This window comes from Varanus komodoensis, unplaced genomic scaffold (genome assembly GCF_004798865.1).
Source record: "Varanus komodoensis strain SLA01 unplaced genomic scaffold, ASM479886v1 scaffold61, whole genome shotgun sequence".
Classification (NCBI taxonomy): domain Eukaryota; kingdom Metazoa; phylum Chordata; class Lepidosauria; order Squamata; family Varanidae; genus Varanus; species Varanus komodoensis.
Genome location: NW_025336236.1, coordinates 2,542,101 through 2,569,065, shown reverse-complemented (window position 1 = coordinate 2,569,065; position 26,965 = coordinate 2,542,101). Strand labels below are relative to the sequence as shown.

At 43.3% G+C, this 26,965-nt stretch overlaps 1 protein-coding gene across 1 annotated transcript in view; it reads left to right on the top strand.

The window, feature by feature from the left end:
- Positions 1-26,965, top strand: part of TPH2 (tryptophan hydroxylase 2) — a 65,894-nt gene that overhangs the window by 28,389 nt on the left and 10,540 nt on the right. The window contains exon 8 of the mRNA XM_044449831.1: positions 1,403-1,529. Coding sequence (XP_044305766.1) covers positions 1,403-1,529 — 127 coding nt within the window. The remainder of the gene's footprint in view (positions 1-1,402; positions 1,530-26,965) is intronic.

Genomic DNA, 26,965 nt, shown 5'->3' with positions numbered 1-26,965 from the left:
AAAATAGTTATTTTAAGGTCATTTTTAATGTTTCACTATGCCTTTTTTGTTTATGATTAAGTTTTCTGAGTTTGGGTACAAACTGAAAGCTTTTGAGTTCACCCTAGTAACTGAACAGAAAAAGGTTGGTCCCATAAGGAGACCGTGCAGTGTGACGTGCCCCTCCTTGGTGTCCATGCCTTCCAGACAGCTGTGCCTTATTTCAGTATCGTTCACCCTCCTTTCTCTCCAGCCTGCTCTTCAATCCGTCGCACCAGACTGGCAGAGGGTGGGGAGGTTCACAAGGTTTCTCTCTTCCATGAAGCACAGCCTAAGCCATCTTGCAGCAGCGTTTGTTGGCTCTCTTAGGGCTCTCATGCAAACAGTTGCCTTGAACCCACAGCAAAGCTTGCCTTCCGCACACAGCATATAGCACTCCTCCTGAAAAGAAAGGTTGCCACTGTAAGTCAAGGCCCAAAATCAACTTAAAAGATCCTGTTCTGCACAAAGAACGTTCTCTCTCAAAGAAAAGAGCCCTCAGCATTGAAAAGCGGGTGATTGTCAGGCGGAACGTGGCACATGAACTCCATCACCTGCAGGAGGATTTGGATTATTGTTCACCTGGTAATGAGGTGGCCCCATATCCAGTGGTGAAGGTTTCTTTGAGAAGCAGAAGGTGGCAGTTCAGAATCGCAAATGAATGCTGCGACTCTACACTGACACTCTGTTCACAATCCCCGGGTATCTGATTCTGTGCTGTCAGAGAAAAATGAATACAGAAAATAGACAAACTGGGAAACTCCCGCTTGCTTAGCAACGACCCATTGTCCTATTCACGCATAGCATATTTTTTGCCTACATGTCGGTAATTCAGTGAACAAGGCAAGTGGATTGGTATGAATAATGCAGGCACATAATAGTCAGCTGTGCTGTTTGGATGGGGGTGGGCCGCAATCAGGGCTGCAGTGGGGAACAGAACGTAACACCAAGAAAAACTACCCTGGACGGGTGGGAATCCACATGTACAGGGATAACCCAAGTAGTTTTTTGCTTGATAGCAGAGACGAGAGGTACCTTTTAAGTGATGAGCAGGAAGAATGATGAGGAAGGTGATTAAAATAAATGAAAGGCACTTATTTTGTGATGGAGTGGTTCCATCAGATTTCATGGCTTTTGGCACAAGATGCACTTTGCAGAAGACGATGTGAGCCTGGATTGGAAGTTGAATAACACCAGCGTATTCCAGGAGCTACTCAAAGTTCTATTTTGTAAGCAAAACTTTTAAGAGTCAAAACAATCAGGTTGGGGGCTTTTTTAAAGTGGGGGTGGGAAAGCAAAGAAGCTATTCTGAGATTGGTTCATATGCTCTGCCTCCTTGGTGCTTCTCTACATATACTAATCTTGCATTCTAATTCTGTGGCAGGGATACATGCCATGAACTCCTGGGACATGTGCCTCTGCTTGCTGATCCCAAATTTGCCCAATTTTCCCAGGAAATTGGCTTGGCTTCCCTGGGCGCTTCGGATGAGGATGTCCAAAAACTTGCCACTGTGAGTCACTATGTTTTAAAGTGTGAGTTCTCCTCAATTGTTAAGAATCTGGCATGTTTATAAAAATGAAGAGTGTTTTTCAGTGTGAGGACACAGCAGGCTATTTGCTTATCTCAGCCTAACATTCGCAGACCCCGTCCTTCTTGGGCAGGCCTCGGGCTCAGGCTTGGGCTTGGGCTAGTGCCTGGTTAAAGGCAGTGGGCTAAGTTGCCCACCCTGTGTTTTGGCATATGTATTCTGGCAATATGTATCTCATCGCACTGAACCCACTGAACTCCCAGCATGCTTTTCCAAAAGGTATTCTACATGGCGAATCTGATTACATGCACTGTGAAGATGGAGATGAAGATCCAGCTAGTTGTGAAAGTCAGCCTAGTCATTTCTTGCAATGGCCTGAGCAGTACCACGTGTGCAATGCAGAGGAATGAAGTGCAGTTCTGCCTGGCACGCACTGAGGAAGGTCTTGTGGGCCATGTTCCTCAGAGCTCCCCGTATGCCAGCAAAGCCTAAACAAGAAGCTACCGATGTGTATGAGGAGCAGCTCTATCTTTCAAATTTTTCTGCAGAGACTCATATGGAGGCAAACCCCTAGTATTGCTTGAGTCTTCAAGCTGAATTTATAGCCATAGCAGAGAAATACATTTCTTATTTATAAATGGAGTGTTTGGGAAGACTATAAATATTGAAGGAAATCTGCAGTGCCATTTTTTCAGGTAGTTTTAGTGAAGGTTTTAAAAAAAGTAACATGAAGGGAGATCAGAAATATTTCTGGAGGTGTATATGGAGATGGATCAGACAGTTTTGCTTGCTCCCACATTTGATCTCAAATTCTTTCAGTCTCAGGTATGGAGACAATTGTGAATTTTAAGTTCTTATTAAAACTGGCCTAGCAAAATCCTCATCTTTCTTGAAATTCAGAAAACAAATAGCTAATGTGCAAGCAAGTCTATTTGTACCAAGTCAAGTAGATCAATTCAATCTTTGAACACAGTGTGATAAATTAGAACTTTCTAATTACTCTATAGCAGTGATTGGCAGATTTGATGCACATCCAGAGCTTCATCTGGGCATTTCATCACATTTCCTTTAACAAGCTTGGAAACACTTGGTGTCTCTGATGAAGAGTCTGTCTATGCTCATGGGCACGCATAAGCCCCCAGAGCCGTGGAGCTTTAACCCACACCCAATATTTCTAATTTGGAGAAAGAAAGTGTTGCACCCACCAAATGTATGTTTGGCAATATTAATTGGCTTGTAGCTGACCTTTCTGCCAAGAAAATGGTGCTCCAGGCAGCTTGTTTACGCAGTATTATGATTTGTAATAGTCTCATTATGGTAATGATGGTTATGCTCCATTCTCTTCTTTTATTTGTTGCTCTCATATTGAAGCCCTGAAATTAATGCCCATTGTTTCAGAAGTGAAGAAGGCAGCATTTTGTATACCAACTTTTTAAGCATCTTCCACAGCACTATCTGCAAATCTGTCCAATTAAAGAAATTGCTGTCAGGAGCTAATTGGCTCCATTAAACTCTTTCAAATTCTCCCCATACTACTTTGAAGCTGCTTTTCAGCCTCTTTCTTATGTATTAAAAACTGCAGCCTGTTATTTTCTTTTTTGGTAACATTTATTGTGACATTTTAATCTAGTGCAGAGGAATGAAAACTAAACAGATTCTGTTCTTTTTTGCTGGCCTGCATATAGACATAGGCGAAAATGGAAGCATTTCAAAAGCTTAGGGAGCTCATTTTTATTGATATAAATGACTTATGCTTGACTGAATGATGCTGGAAGTCAATGCTACAGCAAAATTAAAACAACAAACACACACACAATACAAGCACATGTTTGCACATGTAACTGTGTGGGTTAAGTTTGAATATTTTCAGCCAATGAGAGAAAAATAAATAGCATTTCTTCTGGCTACCTCATCAGTTTGGGGTTTTCTTATAAGCCTAAAAACAGCAGCTGCTGTGGTCAAATATTACATTCTGTTAGCTTTTCCTCTGATGCTGTAGCTCACCCTGTTTATCAAGGACAGTTGTTTCTTGCCTCCCGCTGCCATCACTGCCCATCTTTCTTATGGGGGAGACCTTATGAATTGATTTGTTACTAAGCTACTAGAGTGTCATGCATCATATCCTTCCAAGGCATTTCCTTCAAGCAATTGGAGTCCTCCATCTTGCAGAATTCTGATATGCATTGACTTGCGGTTCTATCCAGCTCAAACAGCCACCAGTACAATGGGGACTTTTGGCAGGAAGGCCTTTTCCTTTCTCTGTAGCTATCTAGGTCTGCTCTGAAGGGTTAGGGGACCCTTCAGAGAAGACTTCAGAGGCATGTGGGTGGGACTGTGATCAAGGAGAAGACCATCCCATGAGAATAATCCATTTGTGTGGTATTAGATTTAACCCTCCTGAATAAACTTGGTGATTGGCATGCAGCTCAGAATCCACAGTTCTTTGAATGCGCCAAGGAACTTCTTGGGTCGAAAGCTCATATCCAAAATAATTTGAAAATGCATATGTGAAGCTAAAGATGATAGATGGGGATAAACTACAATCCAGTGGCCTCTCCACCAGAGGCTCATGGACCTCCAAATGCAGAGACTTGTGTGTGTCCATCTTTGGTACCACCACACCTTGCGCCCTGCATTTTATCTAGACGAGCATCAGGGGGGAAGACTAGCCACTGACAGGCCTTTCTGCCAGTCCTCAGCCCCAGCCTCCCCCCATCCCTGCCACGCCCCCTTTTCCTTTTCCAAGGCCCAGTGATGACTGAAGGGGGCAGCCGGCACCGTTCTTTCTGGTTCAGCTGTGAGGGGCATGTTGTGTCGTTCTCTTAGCAATACGTATTTGGAAAGCATTCAGTCCAAAATGCATATTCGAATGTGAGTGCATATGTGCTTTAAAAACCCACTGGGCTTTAATGAAGAAACAGAGCAGAAAAGGTTTGTGTGCAAACACATGTGGGAGTGACACTGGCTGGGAAGAGCCCATTCTATCCACTGCAGCCTGTGCTACATTTCTCAGTGCGGGAAGTTGATGTGCTCTAGACGAAAGGTGCACGCGGTGCACAGCTTGTTCTTTTGTGTGGCCAGCTCTTGAAGAGGTGTACTTTGAACTGTGAGAGCGTGTTGTCAGACAAGTACATCTTTCCAACAGTTCTTTAACCAAAAGAACAAATGGTGTCTTGGCTTTTTCACCGGCAGAGGACTGGCTATTTCAGAACAGATAAATACAACCCCAGAGGCAGAGTCAAACCTTCAGAAATGTGTAAGCGTGTGTGTGAGAGAAGTAACCTTTGGCTTGACAGTGGAGGTGGTACAAGTGTGCCCTACTTTTCATCCGTGAAACGTTAAGCAGAAGGCATGTTTATTTTCACCAATGAAAGCATTACTCTAAGTAGCGTCTAAACTGATAGATCTCAACAATGGATCTGATCAAAAATACATTCATAAGCCAGTTGCAATTTTTGGTAACATAGCTAGTAAATGCCGAACCATTAAAATTGGCAAATCTGCCAATTACTGTCCTGAAGTAATGATCACTTTTGCTGCAGCACAGATCATTATCTCAGCACCTAATACTGAGATGACATTAAACATGATATTCAGCACTCATCTGACCTCACCTGGAGTACTGTGCCCAGTTCTGGGCACCTAAGTTTCAAAAAGATGCAGACAAGCTAGAAAGGGTCCAGAGGAGAGCAACAGGGATGATTTGGGGACTGGAGGCAAAGCCCTAGTTAGGAAGTTTGTGAGAACTAGGCATGTTCAGCCTCAAGAAGAGAAGGTTGAGGAGGGATATGATAGCACTCTACAAGTACCTGAACGGTTGTCACATAGAGGAAGAAAAATATCTCTTCTCATTCATTCTGGAGTGTAGGACATGAAGTAACAGACTTAAGTTAAAGAAACCACGTTTACACTAGACACCAGGAAGAATTGTCCTGGTCAGAGCAGTATGACAATGAAACTTGCTGGGGAAATTGTGGGCTCTCCTTCACTGGAGCCTTTCAAAAAGCATCTGGACAGTCATCTAAAGTTAGTGTAAGTTGTGTCCTGCAATAGCAGGGGTTTAGACCTGATGGCCTTCTGGTGGCTTTCAACTCTATTATGCTATGATTCTATGAAATATCACCCTCTTGATAATGACTGCAGCATAAGCCCCAGAACCCTGTGACATTTCACAGATCACAAATGGCTACAGATGCATAGAGAATATACAATGTAAATAGGGCAGTGTTTAGTAAGGCTAAGAAAATGGTCATTTGCTTAAGGAATTCCTGGTGGAAAAGATGATCTGGGTCAATCAGGGTGTTCCCCCCACCCTGCCCTGCCCGACCCGGCCCTGCTCCCACAGGGACATATGCAGCCATGAAAAAAAATTCTCATAAAAATGAGAATTGTGCAAATCTTGGGTGCAAAAATCTCCAAAAGGTGGAACAGCTGCTCAGATGTGTTGCTTGAGCACTCTGAAGGGGCTGTCACCAACCGCCACCCTGCAGATAGCGACAAGTGATTTCCAGGAGGGAAAGGATCCAGGGGGATGCTGTGGCAACTACAAAGGGCCAGGGTCAGTGTTGGGGAGGGTGAGCCAGTGACAGTCTCCCTCAAGTGCCGCTTGGGCACTCGATGGGGCAACTATCGCTGGCACTGGCCGGGGAGAAATGGAGCTGCTCTCACTGGGAGTGGTTTGGATGACCTCAGAAGGTGGAGCAAGAGGGTTGTGCCACTTTTGTCAAGTGCCTTGCATGCCATTTCTCTGTCCCCATGACGAGGTTGGTCTCCTGAGTTCAGGTGACATGACGATCCATCACAGGTACAAGCCCTGAGAGAAGTGGTCCAGGTCTGGCCAAGGACACACGACGAGTGCTGTGCCGTGTAGGCCCAGTCAGAATGAAATCCATTGGGCATGATAACAATTTTCTGCGGTAAATTGTTCCTGGAGGTCTTCTGCCTTCCTTTTCCTAGCAATTGGTACCTCCCATTTCTCCCCCTGCCCTTGCATAACAAGGAACACATGTTTTCTCCAGCAGGTTAAACTCTTTAAGTTTTAACACAGAAAGCAGTCAACATGTATTCCTTGCTCAGCAGCAATTTGCTATTTGTTCATGATTACATTTTTATCCAGTGTCCTCAGACAAATGCTCTCGGGGCAGCTAACAAAACAAACAAATGACATGATGTATCAATAAAATCAATGAACAGTAACAACTAGCAGAAAATAAAACACAACCCATCGACACATGTGCTGATAAGAGGGAACTTTAAACGCCTCAGAAGCTTTGGGGAAAAGCTGCACAGAAGCTAGTGGAATTCTGGAACTCTGGAATTAAGACACTGAGCTACTGCCACTTTGCCTCGTTGCTGGTGCTTCTCATGATAAAGAATCGATTGCCAGTGCAAGATTGCCTAAGGATCTTGCAGGCACACATGGCTGTGTTGTGATTCTGGCTGCAGCTGTTCAAGTAGGACTCATAGATCAAAGCTCTGGTGAGGTCCAGAGATTGCTGGGGCTCACTGGCGTTGCAACAATGACTTGAAAATCACTACGTGAAGTGATGCTCATGTCTATCTGTCCTGCATTCAAACTGCATTCATCCAGGTGGGCCCTGCCTTTAGAGGGAGCTGCCTCAGACAACTGTTTTGTGCTGCCACAAAAGGGCAGCATCTTGTTGCTTATCTTTTTATGATTTCTGCCTAACAGGCCGAAATAGCTTGGTCTGGAGTTCTGTGCAGCTTATGAGGGTGTGGCAAGCCCTGTGGTTCTCCATCACGTAGCAGAGTGCCTTGGGCTATCCCTGACAGATACTGAAACCATTTCAGAGATTCTTACGTCAGGAAAGTAAGTGCAATAAACACCCCCTTCTTCTCACCTCTTCCTAGACAAATACGCCACATTAGCAAAATCAAATATGGTTGCCTTCTTAGGCTGCAATCCTGTGCACATGTGCCAGGGAATATATTTGTAGACTGATAGGACAGAGGAGCTGGAAGGGGCCAATACAGTCATCGGGTATAACGCCCCCCCCCCCCTAATGCAACAGATGAATCTCTCCAGGGTGGGGGGTCACAGCCTGCCTAGATGATTGCATCCACTGTCATATTGCTCCAACAGCTGGGAAGTGTTTCCAAATGAGGAGCTGGATCCTGGTTTCCTGGAACTCCAGCCCATTATTTCATGCCCTGCACTCTGGAATGATAGAGGAGATCCTGGCCTTCCTCTGTGTGACTATCCGTCAAGTCCGTGTAGAGTGGTATCCTATCTCCCCTCAGTCTTCGCTTCTCAAGGCTAGACATGCCCAATTTTTTCAGTCTGTCTTCACAAGGCTTGGCTTCTGCTCCCCTGATCATCTTTGTTGTCCTCCTCTGAACCTCCTCTAAATGTCATTGAACCGAAGACAATCCCAGCACCCCATTTAGTCACATGGGTTCCGTAGCAGAGGCACTGATTAAATAGATGTGAGTCTGTATAGTCAGCCTGATCTCTCTTTTGTGCTGAAGGGATCTAAGCAATAGGACTGTGAACAGGATGGCTCCCAAATCCTGCAGGAGATTCTGATAAAATGCACAGATATGCAAAAGAAATGGCTTGATTTGACTCTATAACTGCTAAAAGCTTTCAATGATGTTATCTTTACATATAGAGTATAAAACTACAATGCTTATGGCACCTTAAAGACAAATAAACTGGGGCTTCAAAAGCATCCAGTCCACAAAAAACTCTGTTATAATAAATATGTTAATCTCGAAGGTGCCTTAAGATTTCCTGCTTTGGATGCAACAGACTTACATGGCTACCCATCTGGCAATAGGATGCAGTTTTCAGAAGTCCTGAAATGGGAAAGATGCATAGGAAAAACATACTTAGCTACCCAGTAAGTCCAAAACATTCGTATTCTAGATGTTTTATGGTGATGTGTTCTAAGGGCTTGTAGAACGAGCATTACCCAGCGTGTCAACTTTCAGGCACAAAAATGTAATAGATTTTGATATTCAAGTTAATCAGAGAATAATGTGAGCCTGACAAAGCATTTGTATGCTCATTATGTCTGCCATTTTCTGGGGGAAACATCATCATCATTAAGAAATTGCAGAATCGGCAATCACAGTCCTCAGTTGAAGTTCAATCGCTCACGCTGTGAATCTGTGATTTGCCAGGGTGGGGAGAAAAGGAAGAAAAGGAAGAGAGAAAGCTCTTTAAAATATCCTGATGAGTTCTGCAGTCTTCAAGAGCAACTGAAATAATTAGTTAAAGGTGTATTCCTATGCAAGTTTAGGCAGGAAAAAAGATTTTTATAGGGCTTTTTCCTTCCTAAACTTGCATAGGATTGCACCCCAAGTAACATAGATCATCCTCCATATATTTGCTTTTAAAGATTTCTTCTGGTTTCTTGCTGTAAATGGAATGGAAGTTGAACTAGAAAAGAAATGTGTGGGTGTCATCCTGACCCCATTAACACAACTCCGAAGGGATGAGAACTCAATTGTCAGCTGTTTTCTTTTTAAAGATCAAACAAAAGGGTAGCTCTGCCCTAAATTACCAAAACCATGTGAGTTTATAACCATTGTGAGTTTATAGCTATGATGGGCAGAGCTTGCTTTATTAAAAACTATAATGTTTCGGCTTTTTGTGAAAAACATTCTCTGCCTTCCACTGTTCATCCCAAGCCGCTTACATGTGTAAATTAAAATAATAGCAGCAAAATCACCATTTTTTTAAATGGCAGCAGTGAGTAGTGGTATAAACATCTAAAATCCCAAGAATGAATAAACCAGTGTGCGGCATGATCCCATGGTGCCTTAGACAACATCCTAAGAGCCATAGGATTTTTTGGGGTAGCGGCTCTAAGCTCAGAGCTGGGTCTCTGCCCGTAGATCCCCTTTGTCCCCTCACGGCCAGTGCAGAAAGGACCCTCTTGGCTGCTTCTCTAAGGCCATCAAAGTGATCTCTGAGAAAGGGTAAAGAGGCATTTCAAGAGGTGGGTTGGGAAGGAGGCTTGGTCTCTGACATGCGAGGAATCCTGGTGGCACCCCTGCCACATTCGCTCCCCATCCAAAGCACTGCAGCTATAGGGCCCTTTCCAGCCATCCCAGGGGCTTGCAGGCTGGGAGGAGTGCTGAGCAGAAGATGGCACCCTGCATAGCATGCCCATAATCCTCCAGATCTGGAGGCTTGCAGGCATCCCCTGAGGGCTGTGCCCTCAGTTCTCAAAGGGCTCCACAGTGCTTGGGGAACATTGGCAAGGATGGGCATTGAGTTGCCTGCTACTGAAGCTCTTTCCAGAGCTTCTGTGCCCCATCAGAGAAAGCATCCCTGCTTTCAACCTTATGATGATTGATTGCTTGGAGCTTCTTTGTTCACATTGTAGGTACATATATAAAATAAAATAAAATAATCTGGGACTCAGATCTGCAGGACCAATCTCCTGCCACCAAAAAAAAAAAAAAGGGGGGGGGGGAGGAAAGGGAAAGGGAAATGGAAAGGGAGGAAAAGCCTATTCTAGTTTATATATGCTCTAAAGTCTGTGTGTATCTTTACAGGAGCTTGTCTCCTAAGGGCACCCCTATTTACAAAAAGGGATGTATGGACCAGAGAGAGGTAGTCACTGATTTCAGAAAATATCCCCCAGGCAGAAAGATGCAAGGGCCAGGGCAGGAGGAAGTGAAGCATGTAAGTGCCAGAAGTCAGCCATCCAGGGAGACGAGATGCAGCAGAGGCCATGAGGGTCCCCCTCCCTTTATTTCAGCAAGCACCCGCCGGCAGCAGAGTAGCAGACAGAAGCCCAAGTGCAAGGGCACCCATCTGCATACATTGGTCCATGCTCAGAAGATGGGATTGTTGGGCAAAGTTTTCTGGCCGTACCTGGAAATATTTGCATGGGGCACCCAAGGGCTGTCACATTTGCTGAATCCAAGCCTCACAGACTTGTGGGTTCAAAAACCCACAAGTTCTAAGAAGAAGACTTCGGCATAAACAGGGACCATGCAAAAGACAAGCTCCCAAGGCAGTCCAGCAGACGAAGAGGAGGCAAAGGGATAGTCTGAGGTCAGTCCAGAGTGACTCACATCAGCCAAGGCAGTGAGCGTAAACCAAGCAAGGAAGCTGGATTTAAGAAGGTCTGTTCAACATTTATCTAGCAATTATCTTGGCTGTACACTGCTGCTCTTTGTGCAAGTCAAGCTTTCTCAGAGGAGGCTTCTGGCCCAGTCTAGGATTCCATCTGCATGTCTGTCTTCCTAGGTGGTTTCTCACCCCAGGGCTTGAGGATTTGTCTACATTCACCCGCAAGGCATAGTCCTTACCCTCTGAAGGGCACACCTCATCATAGTCACTTTGAGGTTCCTCCTGGTCTACTGGCAGATCTTGGACATTTTTGGTTGCAGGTGCTTCAACTCTTGGAGGAGGAGTCTCCTGGTGGGGTGTGACACGGGAAAAGAACGTACAGGGAAGTCTTCCCTTCCCTTGATCAGAGAGTGCCAAAAGCTGTTTGGTAAGCAGTCAGCAATGTGAGCGAACTGATGAAGGGGCACATAGGAAAACTTGTCCTCACACATCCTCTTCCCCGATGCAGTTGGGGAAGCATGAGAGAAATGGGGGGGGGGGCTTAGACTCTCTGAGGGCCACCTGTTGCCTGCAGTCCCTGAGTTGTCCAAGCATCAGCAGCTCTTCAGAATTTTAGGTAGGAATCATTCCCTGCTCTATTGCAAATGCCGGGGATTGAACTCAGGACCTTTGGTATGCGAAGCAGGTGCTCTTCCCCTGAGCTAGGCAGCTGCTCTCCCAGTGAATAATGAGAACATTACAGAGCTGATAGAACACCTGAAAGAAAGGTCTCCACCTCTTCTGTAGATCCTTTCAGTTCGGGTGCTGCATCTACAAATATGCAAACTTATGTATATCTTTTCAGCCATGTGCATCGCAGTTATTTTTCTCCTTATGGAAAATAAGCTCCTCCTGGTATTCCATGTTGCTGTATCTTAAAGGAGCTAGTCTGAGTCACTATCTACTCTGAATGGCCAGATCAAATTCATGTTCCCTGATTCTTTCTCTCTGCTTGATTCTGGGCAGTTTTGGTTCTCGGGCTAGCAGAATGAATGAATGGATGAAAATTGGTCATAATAAGCTTGAGTGTATACCCAGGATAGGGCTTAATTAATTACTTGATGATACAGCTTGGAAGGGTTGGCATCGTAACATTAGGGGCACCAGGGATGGATAATGGAATATAATCTTTGCATTTTTTAATGGGGTGTGATATGATCTCTTTGTCAGAACAGCTTAATTAAATTTTTATAAGCCCAGCCTTCCCATCCTAGAACCAAACGGGAATTTTGCCATTGTCACGAGCTCCCTCTGGAACAAATATTAGCTTCATTTACATTTAGCAGCCTTATAATACTAAACTATGCACATATAAATGAATGTGGAATACAACCCTGTATTATTTATTGTTATCTTCTCCACACTGAATGTATATACGTATTTGTAGAGGTTAAAAAGAGTAGCATGATCTTCCCACTAACCATGATAGCCTTTCTCCTCCTAGCAAAGAAATCCTTATTAAAACCACAATGTACAGCTGACTTGGAGGCTTTGTTCAGTTTTTGCGAGGCACTACGATGGACAGAAATGATCTAGAGCGAGTGCCTCAGATCAGAGCTTCCTACCAACTTGCATCGAGGTAGGCACTGCTGAACACAGAATGCTACCCTCTGCTTGCTTAGGTGAAAAACATGAATACTTTGGAAAACTAACATGTGAGCACTGAAAGCTGGTGGATATGAGTGGTACGTAGAATGTGTATTTATTGATATACTTTATGTCTCATTTCCAAAGCTCCCAGTGCGTAAACATGGAACTCCCAGTGGTCTTCCTCCAAGGCTGAGCAAGTTCTTCGTTTCCACAGTTCTTCAATGCTAGGCTTTTCCTTAGTTCCAGGCGCTGTATTTCTGTGTGTCTGTGAAAGGTCACAAGGCCAAGTGCAAGAGCATTATCCACTCTTAGCTGAGCAGAAGAGAACACTTTCCATCATGGCAGCACTATGACAGGGACAGCTGCACCTTCAGAAATACTCCTCTCAACCTCCATGTCTTAGATTTAAACCATCAGCCCTGGTCAAATTGGTCCTTGAATTTGGGAACATGGAATAGTGAGTCTGGCAGTGGCTCCCAGAGCTTCAGACAAGAACTTTGCCAGCCCTACCTGGAAATGCCAGGTAGCTACACCTCATCCCCTCCTCTCTGTGCAGAGAAGGAAGGGTAGTATCCATATTCATATCTGAAACTTGTAACAGCCATCTGTAAATCCAACCACACTTTGGAAAATATCAGTGGCCCATTTTCCAGGACTGAGGAGATTTTTGGAATTTATATGAAGATCAAGCTGACTGATATTTAATTCTCTGGAAATATACTTTTTGCAGGAAATGACGCTCGAAACTAGGAAGATGGGTCAAAATGTCAAATTCCTCATTTGGAATTCTCTCATGACTAAATGCAACAACTGAAGCCCAGTTTAACTGCAGTTTCTGACCAATGAATAAGGGTTTTTCTTCCCTAAATAAATGTACATTTCTTTAGTAAATTATTAAAGTATTTATTCAGATCTCAGCTGAAAAGTCTCCCTGGGCAGATTCCATATAATTAGTAAAACAAGAGAGTCCCTGGTCAAAGCTTTACAATCTAAGAAGACATGATACACAAGGAAAGGAATCAGGAGGGAAGAGGAAAAAGTAAGTCTTTCAGTAGGACTGCTAGAATTTCTGCTTCCTCAGATTTTTTCTTATTTTCATGTTTTCACCGCCTCCCATCAAGATACTAAATAGGATTTGCTTATTTGTTTCTGAGAGTTTAAAGTACTTCATGAAGTTGCCTAATCTGATGTATATAAACACAATCCATCCTACTTTTCTGCTCTCTATTCTGGTGAAACTCAAATGTTGGATGTGATAATGCAGACCAAAAACTCATCTAACCAACAGCTTCTTCTTAACCTGCTTTATATCTCTGGTAGTTTTTCTGACGGTCTCTTTCATGATGGAAGAGGCTTAGGTTGTGGAACCTTCACATGGGATAAGTATTTTAAACACTGGAAGGAGCTGCAAAGACCCTTTTGCCTAAGTTCTCACTAGATTGACTTATTATGTGTGCATGTATTTTCAACATGTGCATGCAATCCCATAACCAAGCTTTCTGGGTGGCTCACAATAAACAGAAACAATATATAGTGTAATTTTTGCTCTATAAGACGCACTCCCCCCCCAAAAAAGTAAGGGGAAACGTCTGTGCGTCTTATAGAGCAAATATGTGTGTGCAGTAAGTCTGTCAGATGTGCAGCCCATGAGGAAGTGATGGGGAATGTGCCTGTGATTATGTGCCCATTTGATTCAGAATACTTTTTTCTTGTTTTTCTCCTCTAAAAACTAAGTGCGTCTTATGGTCAGGCACGTCTTATAGAGCAAAAAATATGGTAGATCATGAAGTCAAAAATCAACAGTAAGATAAAATGCAAGAACAAAACTTCCATCAGCCATAAAATGAAAAACACAGATTTTAAAACTGAGATGCTTGAGTTACATAAGTTATTTAGTGGATGGAAAAAGAATAAATAAAAGACCAGAGGAGCGGTGGCAGATGAATCTCTGCAGAAGGGCTGTTTCTGCAGAAGGTGCCTCTCCCCAAAAGTGAGCTTTGCACTGAAAGACACAAGTTGCTTATGACTTTTTTTAATGTTTATTTTGTATATTCAGCTCCTTTATGACATATTTACAGACTTCTGCCTGTTAATGCAGTGGTGAGTCACCATGCAGATGTATATTTATAGCACTTTTATTCCCCCATCCACGCCCTCACCACTGCGAACACCCTGGCAGATGCGGATTTCTGTTTAAAAAACGGTTTCTGCAGCGGAGCTTTAAGCTCCCCTCCAGCTTGGGGAATTTTCTCAGTAACATCATTAGCAGGTACATAAAAATGCCCAGCCCATCCTCTCCCTGCCCCAGTTACTCTTTTCCTTTGATGTATCGTTCAGGTTCAAATGAGCAAAATTCAGCCTTGCCTGCCGGTTTTCATAAACTAGGTTAGGCTGAAATCATGGGGCAGTATCCAATGTGACACGACTGCTAGCTTAAATTATGTTGTGCTAGAGTAGATGAGCGTTAGCACAGCACCAGCTGTGCTTGCTGGCAAGATGATAGAAGACTCATTGTACTAACAAGTGCCGTGGGAATGGTGCTAGAGGTTGTTTATGCCGGTGCAATGAAATTAGCGGTCATGTCAGCTTGGATACTGCCCATATGTCCCAGCTTTTCCCAGCCTGAGGCTTTTCAGATGTCTTGGACTCCAACTCCCATCATTCCTAGCCAGGGGTTTTCTGGCTGTACATTGCACTGAACTCAACAGGACCTCTGAGTAGAAGTGCATAAGACTATGCTCTGAGTCAGAAACGTAAAGAATGGTGGCTTCCAAGAATTTATTTACTTAGGGAACAATCCTGTAACCTCTAGACCTTGCCTGAAGGGCTGTGGGATGGTGGGGGTTAGGGTCCACCCCTCTGATGTCAGGTGCAGAGCTCACATCATAGAAGAGACCATTGGAGAATGGCTTTCTTCAGCCTCACCTTCATGCAGGGGGTGAGGTAAGAACCATGGTGCTGGCCTCTGAAGCTGACCTTGGAAAGCAGGGAAGAGAGGGAATCCTGGTGGAAGGGGGGAGGCCGGATACACCGGCATATGAGCTGCCCTGTGTCTCTTCCAGCCTCCTTCCCTCCCGCTCTGCCCTGTGAAGAACCTTGCTAGATGGACAAAAAAGCCCACCCAGCAAAACGAGAACGCAAAACCCAGCAGTTGGAGGTTACCATGAGTGGAGACAACTTTGGCCTCTACTGGTGGTTCCACCTGGCCTGCTTCTGCCCAGCATGTCACTGGGAGCATGGAAGCCTCTCAGTTTGGAGGCTCTTGTCTTGGGAGGGTGCAACCCATATGCTAGGGCCTTCAGTTACTTTCAGTAGTTAGATGTTGCCTCCCAAGGCAAAGCACTACCAAGCCAGGAAGGGCTCATATATATGGCAGAATCCTTTAGCTCAGCCTTCCCCAACCTTGTGCCTTCCAGACATGTTTGGGTTGTGGTGGCCAGGATTCCCAGTCAATGGCCCTGCTGGGTGGGAATTCTGGAGCTGTGGTCCAAATGCCTCTGAAAGCCACCAGGACAGGGAGGGCTGATTTAGCATCATGCTGAGAACATGAATATCATGTTTTGCACTATCATTCACTTGCAGTGTTGGCAGGGCAGTTCCCCAGTGATCTCCCTTTGACCCATCCATCTCTGGACGTTTCTGCTGTTCCCAGCCCTTTCCCCATCTTGTTTCCACTTCCCAACTTGGATGGTCAGGTGCCCCAATCTACAAAGCTGAATGACGGAAAGATTGTTGCCCAAAGAACTGGAGGTTGGATCCGGAAAATCCTTCTGGTCCTGGGAGGAACTCAGAACCATTAGAGGTTGGAAGTTGGGTGCAAGCTGATTTTTGCTAGTTTCTCTTGCAACACCCGGCTATTTTGCAAACCTTCAAAGCAGCTTTTCTAGTGGCTCAAAGCATTGTAGCGGGGTGGGGGTGTGGGTGCAACAGAAGTCACCCACTCCTAACATATTCCTTCCAATGGCTGTATTCCTAGAGCAAAATCTTGCTTTCTGGTATTTTGGCTCAATCCAACATGTCTGTCATGACACACGATACATCTTGAACAATGCTGATTCAAACAAAATGAAAATACTGCAAGGCTGCAGTGAATTAAAGCAGATAGTTGTTACTATCAAGCAGATCACTGTTAAAAAGCCTTGAAATTATCAAAGGACAGGCTCCTGGAATCATATATACACAATAGTTTTATACATTGTGCTTTAAAATGTGTCCTCCCCATTTAAATAAAAATGAACGGCTGATGTATTGTTCATCAGGTTCCCCCTCCCCATCTGTGTGTGTGTGTGTGTGTGTGTGTGCAGAATGAGGACTGCAAGAGGCGGTGCTAACTTCTGATATTGTGGTTTCTCCTCGTTAGTAGCTAAATTAGGTCCCAGGAGACCAACCAAATGAGCTCACTATTCATGACCCAGTGTCGGGTGATGCAGTCAGCACACCCTGATGGCTGCCGTCCTCTTGACACTGCTCCCCTGGGCATAACTTCATCGGCAGCAACATGAGTATGGCTATTGTACTTGGTATCTATTATCACTTGAGCTATGAAAATAGGGTTCTGTTCATATTAGGGGGCATGATGCCAAAATTAATTCTAATTAGAAGGTCATTTTAAAAGCGAGTTGGTTATTAAATGCACTACTTCTGAATTCTAACTTGGGAAATGTGCAATAAAACCCACTTAGGCTGTAATCCTACACACACTTACCCAGGGATAAGTCCCATTGAATTCAGTGGGTTTTCCTGCTGAATACACAGGCATAGGATCACTCAAATATTGTACTAGACTATGTATTATCACTGACACATACTAAGATTTGGGGTAGGATAAAAATTGGAAGCCTATCAGCCTGACTATAAACAAGGAAGCAATTGTATTTGACTCCCCATGACCACACTCAGTTTTAATCGAGAGAAAAAAATCCCAGAGGTTAAGAACAGTATTCTCAAATGTGTGTACTGGGGACAGAGAGAGGGAAAGAGAGAGATTGCACAAATTGATGTCACTTTTTCTGTTTATTAACTGTAATGCTCCAGTTATGTCTGAGCACATCTACTTCCTACCGGTGAAAGTCTTACTTCTAGGTGGCACTACCTTTCTTATTGAACCTGAATGTCCATGAAGACTTTTTCTGTGCTGCAAAGCACACTTTGTTTATTCTGAAAAGAATCCCTCCCCGTCTGAGGTTTCTATTTTGTTCCGTCGCATTGAGCTGCAAAAGGGGATGCCTTGCCTAAGAGCTGTAAACATCACACTTTTGTTGTTTTATTTCTTGTATGCCTCTCCTGCCACGTCGAGCTTTTCCCTGTTGCTCTTTTTTCAAAGTGTGGGCAGACTTTCCAGGTTGCTCCTCCGCGCAGCCAGCCCCAGCCTCCTTGGCACAGCCGTGCTGCTCCGTGATGCCAGCGACTCTGTGGTCTCAGCAGGATGGGATTGTAGCTTGCGTGTATGTGTGCCTGCGCTAGGCACAGGTCTGAGTTCTGACAGGGGCAGCAAGTCCAGGTTCAGGCTATGGCAAGGCCAAGCAAAGCAAATGTGAGGTTCATGCAACACAGGTAACACCAGTGAAGGTCAAGCTGGCCAGTAATACAAGTGAGCTCAAATATGGCTTCAGCATCAAGCAAACTGCAGCTAAAACGCTTTAGCACTTTCTGTAGCACTTCTAGCTAAAGAAGGCCCAGCCTACTTCGGTAGCCATCAGCTGCAATGATGGAGGGGAGCCAATGGTTCTGCTGTGCCTTCTGCGCTGGAGTCCTTGGGGGATGGCGAGGGAGGTGGAGATACGCTGGCAGAACAAATTCCTCTTGCTGGGAAACTTCCAGGGCAATCGTGACGTCTGAAGACAGTTCCCTTTCTCCCTGTGATCAACACCTCATCCTCTAAATATTGGAAGTCCAACCCGGAGGGAATGATGATAGCCAAAATGTAGCTAGCACTGCTTCAGCAGAAAAGATTGTTAATAGTAGTAGACCAGTCCTTTTCACAACCAGCATTTCCATTTTGAATCAATGTGAAGTGAGTCCATGAAAATGACTGAATTAATACACGCAGCAACGAAAACCATCCAGATTTTGTATGTGATTTTCCATTGCTGCAGAAGTCTGGGCTGGGGACTGTTTCCCTCCCCAAGAATGGTGGGCAGCTTGGGAGGCACTTGCTGGTCAGGGCAAGGATACATCCAGGATAATAAGCTAATGGGTTCCATGGCCACAACGTACATGTCGTATTTCCATTTTGCTACTCAGTGGAGAAGGTAAAAGAACCACCGACAAATGTTGTAGGCTTTGGTCATGTAGGTAATGCAAACTGAACAGGAGTGTGGCCATCATGAAGCAGAGCCCCTAGCTCAGAGTAGGAACCATGTTCTGCCTAAGGGCTGAATTCCATTTCAGAGGAACTCTCAGGAGCAACATTCCACTGCTTGGTGGGTGCCAAAGGCAAAATCGATGTGGTCGAGCTACAAAAATGAAATAAAACCCTTGCATGTTTCAGTTTAACATGCTTACTGTAGACAAATATTTCAACCATCTGTTGTTGTTTCTGATATTTTTACAGTGCTTAACAGCTAAAGTTCTCTGGGCAAAGGCAATAAAATACAATATAAAATACAGACAACAAAATCACCATAATATTTCACTACAAAATTTTAAAACCAAATTGAAGCAGCTTAACTAGTTTAGAGAAGTTAAAGCAATGGAACCTGTTCAACAGGTGTCAAAATGCCCCTATGTACTAAGTAGAACTGTTCAATTTCTTTGGCATGGAGGGCAGTCTTAACCTGGTGCTGAAAGGATAGGACTCTTGGCATTAATTTAGGAAGGGGAAAAGCTGGAGACCCACCAAAGGACCATGGTGGGGAAAAGGGGGTTTGGTCAGGATAAGGGTGTGTGGACCATCTGTGGAATCCCATAAGGTCCACTTTGATCCATGCACCTGATGCTCCCCACTCCAGCCAAGGTTCTCTCCGTGTATTCATTCCAGGTCATTTTGTCTGGGATATTTTTGTTGTCCTCAGAAATGATGGCAGCTGCTATTTGTCAAAACCAAGAGAGCACAGCAAAATGCTAAGTCAGTTGGGTGTAACTAACCCCTTACATTGTGGAGGGAAAGGATATTTCTCTAATTTTACGGAAGGCAGCATCCCCAGTGGAGGACGTGGGGCTACAGGGATGTCTGTGTTTACCCTGCTTATTTTTTGTAGCTTGGCATCCAGAGGATCCCATTTTTGGAGATCTGGAGGAAGGATGTCAAAAGGCTGATTCTGCTTCCCTCAAGATAAAGTGTGAACTATTTTAGACAGCCAAAACTAGAGCAACAGCTTGAGGAAGAAATGAGCAAATGTCCGCTTAAGCTACTCAGAAGAACTTTGAATATAAATGAATGTGACACACTTTTTAATGTCAATTGGAAGGGGAATTGTTTTCATTGCATATTGTTCTTTCTTTAGAATGCCAGGATAAATTAATAACGTTGAATTCCAAATCTTTGAACCTGCCAGAGATAAGAAGCAAGTGGTAAGGGAATGAAAGCAGACTTTCAAATATCGGCATCAGGGTGGTCTGCTCATTTTGCCCAGGAGAGCCACATGCTTAATTCTGTGATTATTTTGCCCAACAATTTTTCACATGCCAAGATGCCAAGAAAATGCCAAGCAGCCATCAATGGTTCCAAGCGAAAGGGAGAGAAAGCTGTTTAACCCTTTCTTTGCCAGTCATTTACATACCCCAATCACCGCTCACCTGTCATTCTCATGGTGACTTATTTTCCTCCTATAGCTGTCTGTGTGCAGCAATTTTGAGTATACGAATGATTGGCAAGGAATTGGTAAAAATTCTCCAGCTCTTTGAGCAGCTCCTCCCTTGATCCTTTAGCCAGCCTGAAACCACCAGTTACTGCATTGCTTTTCGAAACAAAATCAGGAAATGTATTTCTTGATTTCACCAGCTTTACTCACTCACTTTGAAATTGTCTTGCTTACAATTGGGGAAATTTATTATCCAGCCTTTACTTCCTACCTTTTTTCCAATGAGTTCAGAACGGCATATACTTCTCAACCCTTCCTTTGTGTCTTCACAACAGCCCTGTGAGGTGGGTGAGGTGGGTGAGGTGAAAAGGGAATGGAAGACCCTGGGTCACCTTGGCCAAGTTTCAATTTAAACCCAGGACTTCCTGTTCCTAGTCCAACACAGTTCACCAGTGCACTACACAACTTATGGGTTATCTACATGCTGTTGGGTAATGTGCATTTGTAATTCTATACCTCAGGACACAAATAAGTCCAGCCTACTTTTGTAGTCCAAGAAATTGATTCTAGATCATTCCCTTTTGGGGGACTGGGGCACAGGATCAACTGGATGTCCAGGTCTTTGGTCAGGATCTGTGCTTCAGCATCAGAGCTGAGGGTGAGAGCAACACAGAACTGCTCTGATTGTTCTCTGAGGTTGGAAAATTCTTCACTTAACAGGGATTGCTGCCCTCCTCCCCCAAAGGTTCAAAAGAGTGATTTGGAACTCAGGCTAAATTTCTTTCAGTGTGCCCAGCTTAATCCTCAGGGAAATGCAAGATTTGTTACCAGGTGTGACCACTATGGCATGCAAACTCCATCCTTCTGCACCCAATGGCAACAATCTGTGAAGATGCTCATGGCACTCTTGTAGAATATGAGATGTATATACCAACCCTAAAAAGGCTCCAGGGCCAAAATTGGGAAGCATGCAATACAGTGGTGGTGATGATGAAGATATGGATTTTTGTCTCATGCTCTCTTAGCTGCAAATATCAAGGGGTGGGTGCAGAGGTCATTGAGCTTCATGCAAAGGGCTGTTGAGCCAAGTCGGGTGGAAAGCTATATGCATTCTGTTGTGATTTTTCATCCTTTCATAGGTTATAATGCAACTTTGAACTTGCATCAGGGACATGATGGACATCATACCATGGCTGTGTTTATTTATGAAAACCATGCATTAGCTGACTGCCCAATGTGCAAGGTGTGATGTACACTAGAAATAAAATAAAAACATGTATGGAAGCTCCCCATTCCCAGTAGGGCCCATGAGCTGAGTTAATACTTTTTATATATGGTATTTATGTGCTATCTTCAAGGAAAAAGCCATGTTGCCCATGGAAGGAAGAGCCTCCAAGTTATCTTTTGACTATGGAGAAGCTGTAGAAGCCATCAAAATTGGCATTGACCCTTTCATCTAACAAAACTCTGGCCAGAAAGCTTGCCCGAGAAATGGAGTTAGGCTTTGGATTACATGTTAGCTGAGCCACCACAAAACAATATTTGTGTAGAGGTAACTAATGTTGGTATCTAAGCTTTAGCTACCTAAAAGAAATTTCACTAAATAAGCAAGTATATTGGAAAGTCTAGATATTCCCTTTACTCCTCATATTGAGCCTTGTTATAAGGAATGGATAAAAATGGATTAAAATAACCCAGCAAAATAATCCTTTGCTCACAAGTCCACTCCAGTTCTGGCACAATGCAGAAGTAACCATTTCATCTCTAACAAATATTCAGTCCATAGACAGTATCCCATATCCAGGTTATTAAATTTTAACTCGCTTCTCTGCAATTAGCTGGAAGAAGCATTAATAAAGATGTTCCACACAGCACTTTTAATTAGTGGGACTTGCTTTTAAGCAAACATTAGTGGAGGATCTTGGCCATGGGGAAGGGCATGGCTAGAGAATTCAGTGCTATATCAAGTGATGTGCTGTTATTTTTAGGCTGTGGCAGGAAAGCTGCGTATGTCATCAGTACCGGCCGAAATGTATGCCATGCCATACCAGATTCAGGCTTCTGGGAGTCATTTAGTGCTTGTTCTCCTGCAAAAAACTTGTGAGTTCTTTGGAACAAGAAGAATTCTTGTGGGGAAGTTGATTTGCTTAGCCTGTTCTGATCCAGCATTTTCTTACAACAGGCGTGGTCAGAAAATAGGTCTCCAGATGTTGTGGTCTGCAGCTCTGAGTGTTCCTGATCTGGAGCCCTACACATATGGGGATTAGGTTCTACCCACCCTTGATAGGACCATAAGAAGTGAATAAATGAGCTTATGTTCAGCATATTTCCAATCACTGGGATTGGTGTAAAAATTAGCCCATGAGAAGGAAGAGCAATGGGCTTATAAGAGTTTTCTGTTGTGCCACACTTTTGAATGAATTTGGCAAAGGTTTGCATTTTGTAGCTTCCTCTTAGAAACATCTAAAGGAATGGTATTATTAGAAAAGATGTTCAGAATCTCCAGGAAAAAGGAAAGAGGCCCCTAATAATGGGCAGCTAGCTGAAATTGGCACAAGATGCAAGAATATATTTTCACATTTGACTAGTAGGGGCTCTGAGTTGTTTGAAAAAATAATAGGATTATTTGGGAGTACAATACATAAGAGAAAATTGAAATATTTTCTTGTTCAGATATTCCATTCAAGTGCTGTTCTCTCCATTCTGTGGTTTCTTGTCCAAACTCTGTCATTTTAATATGACTAGATCATTGCTGAGGGAATGAAAGATAATAGTCACCTAGCTGAGTAATTTTAGATTCTGGCTTAATGGTTGTGGGAGTAGGTGGGCCTTCTTTGGATGATAAGATGCATTACTGTTGTTATTTCAGAAAGTGAACCAGGGTAAACTAGTGGGGAGAGTGATGGACTCAGGAGATCTGGGTTCAAGTGTCTACCGGGCCATCAAGGTCACTGGGTGACTTTGGACCAATCATTGACTCTCAGCCTAACCAATCTCATGGGGTGGTTGTGAGGATAAAATGGAGAGGAGGATTATGTAATCCTTGGGTTCCTTGCAGGAAAAAGGCAGGGCAGAAATAGAATCCATCAAATAATAGTGTGAAGCCAGCCCTGCTGTGCTTGGGGCTTCTCCAGCTGTGACCCTCCGCTCCAAAGTGTTCCCTTGACATCACCATTGCTATGCGACTGTGGGCTGCAAACTGACCCCAAATCAAGAGCATTAAAACCCACTGATGTAAATTACTCTAACAGCACTAAATGTCATCTTTCAGCTAATTGTGCATCCTATGGGCTTGCTGAGGTACAAAGGACCATTTCTATTCTGCTTCGGTTGAGATTCCAAGTCTGTTTACTTCTTAAATTTCCATAGAATTTCATTTCAAGGATCTCTTGGCTACTTCTGTACAATGTAAATTTGGACAGTTCTGCTATAATAACTATGCACTGTTCTAGGTAGGTAGATAAGTAGATATAACACCCGCCTCCTCCCGCCATGCATTTAGCCATCAGTGTGTCATACACTAGGTGAAAAATAAACCTCGCCGGTTTTGCTTGTAAAGTACAACATGACAATGCCAACCTTCTTCAGCAGCTGTTTATAAATAGATACTTCCAAAGAGTACATGTGAGTGAAGTGCAAAGTAGTGGGAGAATGGAGAGGAATACAGTGCTATTAGAAAGGGAAAAAGTCATGTTTAACGAATCACAAAAGAAACTGCCGCTCTCTCGGCCTAAATGCATTTTGAGGTAGCAATTTACACAGACTGCTTGAATGAAAAGGGTATTTGGAAAACAGGTCCATTTGGTTTTTAATTATTATTTAGAACCAGCTTTCTGTTTTTAATGGTTCTAACACCAAAAGAAGTGAACAATACGTAATTCAAACAAAGACTCATTCATCATTCCATCTGGGGTTTTTTTCAGCTCTTCCAGTGAATGAATGGCTATACTTTAGATGTGATCCTGAATTTGATGTGAAATATTGAGAGAGAGAGAGAGAGGGAGGGAGGGAGGGAGAGGAGAATGAGTGAGTCACATTTAAAGATCCACAGTTTGTATCCAGTTGGTGCCACTTCACTGATGGAATGCTCTTTGTTCTAGTGGAGGCTTTTATTAGTGGAACAAGGGGGGCGATAATATATGAAAACTCTTTTCCTCTGCAGGGCTCATGCCCACCAAGTCTGTTCCAGAGACATGGAGGGATCCTTTAAAACAGCATAGGAACAGTGCTGGGGTCTGTGAAAGATCACCAGATATCCCCCTTTCTTTCCATGAATGAAACTTGTCAACAAATTAACTAACATTAGTTGCATCTGGGGTCACTTTGTTACCCCCAAAAATGTGCCTTAGGAAAAGAAAATGCTGCATATGAAAGATCTTTGTTCTGCCTGAATTCTCTCTCCACCCCTTAGGTTTCAATCAACTTAAGAATGGTTGTCAGCTCTGAGAAAGTACAGGTAATTTAAAGTTTGATCCTACCTGAAGCTGTGCAAGACAAGAAAATTAACATAACAATAGTTTGGCCTGCTAACTTAAGAAAAGAAAAAAGAAAAGAAAAGAAAAGAAAAGAAAAGAAAAGAAAAGCTTTCCCTGAATAGATTTTAATTCTGTTTTCTGGAGATTTTAGCCAAGATTCTTAACTTAACTTAAAAAGACCAGAATGACCTTACTGAACCTTTGTCCATTTGGGGCTTTTGTTTGTGGTTTTACCATAAAACTATCTGGGTAGGGTATTGTAGACCCCATGAATATTTTCGCTTACAGAAAAAATAAACCCGCAGGAGACAGGTGGCTGAAATATAGGGAATTTGTAGACTAGGTGGTTTGTGGCAATGTCCTCAAAGGATAAATCTTCAGGACTACTTATGTGGAAATTATAGCACAGGAGTAGTATTTTTGGACAAATCATCCATATCCATGGAAATCTAACGTCTGAACTATAATAGATACATTTTGAAGATATTATGAAGCAGTGATGGAAGAATCTTTTATTCAATAAAAGCCATGCATGCATTTGCAAAATTGCACACAAAATGCAAATAGTTGGAGAAATGCATACAAGAACGTGCATGACAATGCACATAGATTTTCATGTGATGGCTGAGTCTTCACACAGTGTCCCCCTGGATGTCAGGTGCCATGGTTGAGCACCCAACATCCATCCTGCTGAGTCCCACCCCACATCGCTGCTCTTATCTTTGATCTGAAATAACCATAAGCATGCCCTGGCTTGCACAGGAATTCCCCAGTTGACTCTTGGATTTCAGATCAAAGGTAACAGTTGGGATGCCCTCTAAGGGAATTCCTCCAGGGGCCAGGGCTTGCAGGTTAGGATCTGCCTTGCTGAGGAAACTTGGAAGGTTCTGCAGGCTGGACTGGGCTGCCCAGAGGGTTCTACACCTTTATATTAGGCATCAGGGTGGTGTGTTGGTGCAAGCAACCTGGAATATTCAGGTTCTATTCCCCACTCAGCAATGATGCTCACTGGGTGAATTTGGACCAGTCACTCCCTCTCAACCATAACCTGTTTCACAGGGTTTTGTTGTGAGCTTACAATGAAGCATTATGTAAGCTGCCTTGGGCTCCTCATAAGAAGAAAATGGTGGAATATAAGTGCAGTGTAATATTAATAGTAATCAGGTGTTCTCAAGCTGATTTTTTCCCCCACTCCCAAAAATGTATCACTTGGAGACAAGTCTCATTTAAATGGGCCTCCTATGCTCTGGATTATCATCCTCCTATGCTCTTGGCATCTATATATGTGATATGCTTCAACTAAATCAGAAAATCAACTGGAAAAATCCCATACTGGTAAAATTTAATTGAATTTTCATCTTCAGTTCATACCTTGATTTGTGGACCAAAAAATGTTTCAGGCAAAGGTCTATCTGGATGGATCAAACAAATGCATAGGTAAGAGTAAGAAACTGCATTCCGTTTTATCAGCTGTGCTTTTGCTGGCCCTGTATGTTACACTGATAATATCTACAGGACACTCCAATCGAATGATATAGTAAAATAAACTTCCTGCTGATTTACCTTTCTAAGGCTTCCTGTTGCTCTGCTGACATTAACTGAGCACTTCCATTGGCCCAAATGTAAGGTTCCTTTATGCATGAGTAGGCATTGCTTGAATGGGTATGCTCATGCTTACGTATGTTTGAGAAATGACCATTGATCTCAGCAAAAGTTAAGTGTGTGTGTGTGTGTGTGTAAAAAGCACTTTCTACTGAAATATCAGAGTGTCAGAATAAGAAATATAGCAGCTCTCTTTGGGAGTATCCATCAAGGGCAATGGAGGCTTTATGAGTCCCATAATACACCCGCTGTAATTGTGCAAGCCACCTTGCGGATTGAGCCAAACATTTTAGAACCAGCATATAAAGAGACCTTTATATGTAGATAGGTGCTTTAATTAAGACTTGCTAATTGTTTCTCTTGATACGTTGTCTTAGTAGTCATAGAAAGAAAGAATGAACTCTAACCAAAGATTCCCAAAAGAGAGAGTTCTGTTTAATCATTGCCTTGGTTTAAGCCATGCATTTAATTATTCTTTCAACACAAGATGTTTTTAAACCAACCCTGAAAGGCTTAATAGAGAGTAATAACATGCAGTTTATTAGTTAAATAAATTAACCAACTGATGGGGCCTGATATTATTCAAACATGAATTCTATATTATTTTTTCTTACTTAGTGTGATCAAGAATAGTCTTAATCAGGGTGATTTATTACCAAACAGTTGTTCAAAGCAGTGAAATCATGTGTACTACGGAGAATATTCTGCAAAGGTTAAAATAATTGTATTAAGGACTAAAGATCTGAAGATGGCAGCATTGGGTGAGATACCTAATATTACAGCCCGGCTGACAAAGGTTTTGTGTACCAGGCAGAATCTACTATAGCCATGGCACAGAGCAAGTATATCACAGCAGCTCCCCTCACAGCTTCCTACGGAGGGCTTTCCTAAATATACACTATTGATAAAAATTGGAAC